At 36.7% G+C, this 5,597-nt stretch overlaps 1 protein-coding gene across 1 annotated transcript; it reads right to left on the minus strand.

The window, feature by feature from the left end:
- Nucleotides 1–1,035: 1,035 nt before the first annotated feature.
- Nucleotides 1,036–5,315, minus strand: LOC112193804 (vacuolar protein sorting-associated protein 55 homolog). Its single transcript, XM_024334047.2, has 5 exons — nt 5,159–5,315; nt 4,436–4,487; nt 2,536–2,575; nt 2,361–2,445; nt 1,036–1,533 (listed from the first exon to the last, which is right to left on the minus strand). Exons 2-5 carry the CDS (start codon nt 4,466–4,468, stop codon nt 1,350–1,352), a joined length of 342 nt encoding a protein of 113 aa, XP_024189815.1. The 5' UTR covers nt 4,469–4,487; nt 5,159–5,315; the 3' UTR covers nt 1,036–1,349.
- Between the last annotated feature and the right edge of the window lie 282 nt (nt 5,316–5,597).

The following is a 5,597-nucleotide window of genomic DNA, read 5'->3' on the forward strand; positions in this document are numbered from 1 at the left end:
ATACAATATATATTTATCATATTATCGTTTTCATGTTCTTAATATTACTATATAGTCACATTGTTCACATGATTCAAATCTGTCCACTTCCAAATTAATATTTCATATTCTAGTCCATGATCGACTTCATTCACGGTTTAGCAAGAAGAAGAATCATCTTTAGTCCAAACCATCATCACATACCCTGTTCGACTTGACATCCAAGTTCAGTTCACATTGACAGCAAACGCCAGGACTTTGAACCTCTCGTGCCTTGCGAGACCTTCAATTAGTCTCTAAAACCCCAAATCCTAAACTCACGATCAGTCAACAAAACAACAGTAGTTGTATTTTCCTCTCGTGTATAACCTCGGAACATTTAGCCAGTTCCCAAACAGTAAACCTCATGATCAGTGGACCAATTGAAGGTGTTGAATTTCCTACGTAGACACTAGTCACCAATTTCCAAATGGTAAATCCAAAACTCTTGATTAAATTTTTTTTTGGGAGACTTAGGGGACTTTGAGAATGATACATGAATTTTCAAAGTTATCAATGTGATATATGGACTCATATTTTCTTATTAACTTTGTGCCTCCGTCCATTTTTTATTACGGAGCCATTAAAATAAATAAAACACGTCACACATGTGACTTGATTTTTAAGGGTAAAATTGTCTTATTGCACTTATTTTTCATTTAAAAAAAAATTTCTTTAAATTTGTTCTTCTGGTTTGAGATCTAATAATCAAATCCAAATCCAAATCCAAATCTCAATTTTAACGGCTCCGTAACGAAAAGTGAACAGAGGTATGACATTGATGAAAAACATAAATTCAGATATTACATTGATAACTTTAAAAATTCAGACACTGTTGGTGAAAAACACCCATTTTTTTATCACGAGTTTTGGAATTACCATTTGGAAATTGGTGACCAGCGTCTACGTAGGAAATTCATCACCTTCCATTGGTCCACTGATCATGCCGCCAACGTGGCCCCAGAGCAGGAAGCCTTTTGTTTTCATCAAAACCCAAAGTCCCAAACCATAACCAAATTTCCTGCAGGTATAACGCTTTGGTAAATTATGTTATATATATATATGAATAGTTACTTCAAAAGCTAAACTATATAATACACACTGAATCCCACAATAAACAAGAACCTACTGCTGTTCCCAAATCTAGTGAACGGACAAATTAGTCAAAATGCCTTTGAACATATACATAAACAGATTTACAAAAGGGGAAGTTCTATTGCTTTCCCATTGTATGCAGATCATACTTCTTGCAGTTCTTAGACACGTAGACTAAATTGCTGTTGGCCCCAGTTATTGCCAGCCAGTGTAAAACCTTGGATGTGTTTATGTCATCACCACTCGTCTTCGAGGCTGGCACGATGGAAACACATGACAGTGCACACAAATATGAAGAATGATACGAATTCGATCCACATAGCAGATGTCTCAATCATATGAGCGTGCCTAAGAATTATAGGAATGGCTAGGCTCCCCACAGTTGATGCCCCAGTCAAAAACTTGGCAGCATTTATCCACCTGCAATATAAGGAAGAGGGTGAGGCAGAGGTTATTTAAGGATTTGGCTAATGGATATTTTCCGTAATCAGAACTCATGAGTTATGCAAGTTCCATGAGCCAATAGTTGCAGCTTTTACTCAAGGGCTGTCACTCATTGTAAAACTAGACATTAAATGTCTAAAATGAACAATATTGCACTCAATAGTTTAACAGAAAAACTAATACTCCCATAAATATAACATTCTCTCCTATGTGAAATTTCTAGGATGAACCATATTTCCCTCATTAGTTTGAAAAAAAACAACTTATAGTACCCATAAATACTGCATCATCTCCTCCCATATGTCAACTATCCCTTGTGATAATTTAAATTATAACAGCACTTTTGGCCTTAAGAGTTTTGTCTGCCGTAGTAAGTCATAAATAAATCAATTTTAAACTCAAAATTTACCAGTCCCATAGTATATGTCAATGGAAAAAGCATTCTTGATGCTTTCAGTCGCAAACAATGACTTTAGAAAAAGCTACAATTGACTGCATTTTAAACTCACACCAATTCAACTATTTACCTCAAGAGTCACGACGCGTATTAGAACATCACTCAATCGTGACACAGAGTAAATAACTTTTATATGAGCTAGTTGCAAGGTAGAACAAAAGGTCTAACAAATCATACATGATAGATGTAAAAGTGTATAAAAAAAGATCTATATAGAAGGGCAAAGTTGCAACAATATAATAGGTAGTGTGTGTGTGTGTGTGTGTGAGAGAGAGAGAGAGAGAGAGAGAGAGGAGAGAGAGAGAGGAATAAATTTTGGGGAAGTATAATGCTTGGAAAGACGTACCCATCACTCTCCCTCGTAAATAAAACCTGAGTAGAACCACCACCAAAGAATAGACAAGGCATCGGTACCAGGACGTACATGAGAGCTAAAACAACAATCAGATAATTACATTTTTTTTAATTCTCAATGCAACTGTAGGTCCAAAGTATAAAGAACTTAAATTATCTGCTCTCACCAGACAACATAGGCCACCAATTGTTGTATAATGCACAAGCCTGCGGCACATTAAAAATGAAAAACACAGTAAATGAGTATGCACATAAGTTATTTGAAATCCAACCGGCAGTTAAGTTCTTACAAAAAAAAAAGTAGCCAAGTTCTAAAACCTCTCTCTTGGACAAGCATTCAATTTGGTGATGTAGCTCTAAGCATTATTAGTATGATGTCAAGGAATACAAATCCCCTTTCAGATGCAGGAGATTTGAATGAGTAGAGTTCTAGCTTTTCTATTGGTAAAGCTCCTCTGCCCATGCAGCTGATGAGTCTCATGGTATTATGGGTAATTTGCATCTGAATATTTACTGATGTAAAAAAAAAAAATGGCTACTCTGCCCATCCATATAAATGACGTCTCACTAGCTTCAGCATCATTGAACATAGAAATCCCTAGATCAAATACATTATGCGATAGCGCCTGGGAGTCCCATGCCTAACATGTTTTGGGAGCTCAATAGAAAGCATAGCATACATCAGAAAGAGGAATAGGCAGAGTACCATAATGATTATTAGTTGTGTGTACTGGCTGATGCAATATTACAGAAGTCAATCTTGCGCTCCCATTCAAATTTGAAAAACATCTTCCATGATGTTGAGCTTTCCACGAGCTATTTTAGGAAAAATATTCTGCCCCCCTTCTGTATTCACTAGTCATTAAGGATGGTGGCTGGTGCATGGTTTTGACGGTTTCTGTGGACTTTCAGACAAAGGTAATTTGGAGCAGAAGGAATTGTGTTACCCTCTATCAGTCTACTTCAATAATAGTTTCTGATGCAAAATATGTCTGTGCCCATGCTCTCAGCCTTAGCTTTTGTCAGTTCTACTAATTGGATTGCAGCAGTACGTGATTTTATTTTAGGAGGTGAAAAGTAATAGATTATGATCCTGACGTGTCCGAAAGGCCACCCCTTTGAAGCAAGAAACATAAGATTCATAAAATAGGTTCAAACAATCACTTCAGGCAACGGAAATAACATAACTTGTCCTTCTTCATACTTGGGCTGTAGAACCGATTCAATCACACCCAAATTGATTATACAGAGTCTCTAGCATTTTTTGGATCCTGCTTGTTTCCGGCAAAGCTTCTAGCAGTCTAGCACTAGATACTAGCCATTTCTTGTACAGTAAAATATACTTATATAGGTCGACCACTTCAACATAGGAGACGAGGAAGCTGTATAAAGGCAAGCAGCCCAACAGCAATAGCAAACAAGGAAGGAAAGACTGTGAGAACACCCACTATATAAAAATACTGACTCTCCAATGGCTGACATTTAAGGTGATAGGTCGCACCACAGGCCCCAGGGAACTATAGCATTTGTGGGAAGGGGGAGAAAATCTAATCCTTTTCCAATTAGATGTCTTAAATGAGACTCAGGTTATTCCTCACAAAATCATCTCAGTTCCTATCTGAACATGTCACCATCATAATACTCATTCAGACTGAAGCCTAACTTTCCTGCAGTCCCAACTTCAAGCTTAATTTTTAGTCTAAAGTGAAAGAATAATCATATTATTTACATTGCTCCAAGAACTCTACCATTCAAAAGCCTAATGAGAGCTTGAAATACTAAAGTGAAGGAATAATCATATGAAATGTTTAGTTTCAGAGAGCACCTTTTACATTGTTTTTGTTTAGTTGAACAAATTTGTTGAAAAGCAACAAGGCAACCCATCTGAATGGGGTGCTGCATAACATAATTAGAAGTGTAAAAAAACAATGGATCAACATATATCTATATACCATCTTCCTTACTCAACATCAACAGTACTAAATAGTAAATACCAACAAAATACGAATACACTCCCCAAAAACAAGCATATGGGTCGTCTTACATAACTTTTAACAGTTTACTTACCAGAACCTGTAGCAAGATGCTCGCTGAAAACATAAAAGCAAGTCCTGCAAGCCTGCACGTTAAGAAAGAGACTTCATAAGTATGCTTCAGAGAAGCTGAACAACACAGCCAAAATCACAAAACTAGATTCTCACTTACACTGCAAAGAGCACGAAGCGTCAACAATTTGTGGAGCAACAATGCACCAGAACAGAAAATAGTTAGCAACCAATGTCATGAAAATATGACTGAAAACTGAATAACAACACAATCACACATCTTCTCTTACATGTGTTCACATGAATTATCATCATTGCATATAAAAAGTCGAACAATGGAACCCTTCTCTTTCTGAGCCAAAGTGTCTTATTTACATGATCAAACAAAAGAAATTAGAACTCCCCACTTAACGTTTCCATCAAACAAACAAAAAAAATGCCCCTTTTGAGCAATTTTCTTTGCTTAAATCTTTCCAAGAACCAAAGAGCAAGATACCCAAATACAACAAATAAAATTAGATCCCACGACATGAAACCCTAAACCAAAACCCAGCCTTTTTCGCTCTAATTGACCACAACTCTACAACTTTCAGCTCAATTTATCCAGTTATCAGAGTTCTGCAACGGAAATCGATGAAACAGAATAGCTTAATTCAACCTCTCCTTTATTTTCTAACTATTTGTCAAACCCAAAACAACAGTTATTGAAGAATCACGATCAGAGTGCATCAAGAATCGTACGTACCTTCTATGGTCATCGCCATTGAAGAGAAGAGAAGAGAGGAGAGCTTTCGGTGTTGCTGGGGTGAAGGTCGATGGGGTCTCTTGAGCGAGAAGAAGTATTGGGAGTTGAGAAATTCCGAAAGGGTCAGTAATTTCCGGTTCAGGATTAAATAAAATAAATCAAGTGGTGTTTTGGTATTTTTGCTGCTGAATTTAGCGGGCACTAAACTGTTAAAACTTAAGAGAGTCGACTCTAGATGAGAAATATCTCGTAGTTTACATGTCCAAGTAGTAAATACTCGATTGTGGTATAGATGAAGCTGGAAACATCTGTAAAAGTTTATGGAAGCAATCTCTAGACGAAGATGCTTACTGCCTATGCTGAAAAATTAGGATTAGAATAGAGAGTATAAGTGCAGTTTACACTAATAAGAATAGATGGCTGGATAACATTAAATATA

This window comes from Rosa chinensis, chromosome 3 (assembly GCF_002994745.2).
Source record: "Rosa chinensis cultivar Old Blush chromosome 3, RchiOBHm-V2, whole genome shotgun sequence".
NCBI classification, from domain to species: domain Eukaryota; kingdom Viridiplantae; phylum Streptophyta; class Magnoliopsida; order Rosales; family Rosaceae; genus Rosa; species Rosa chinensis.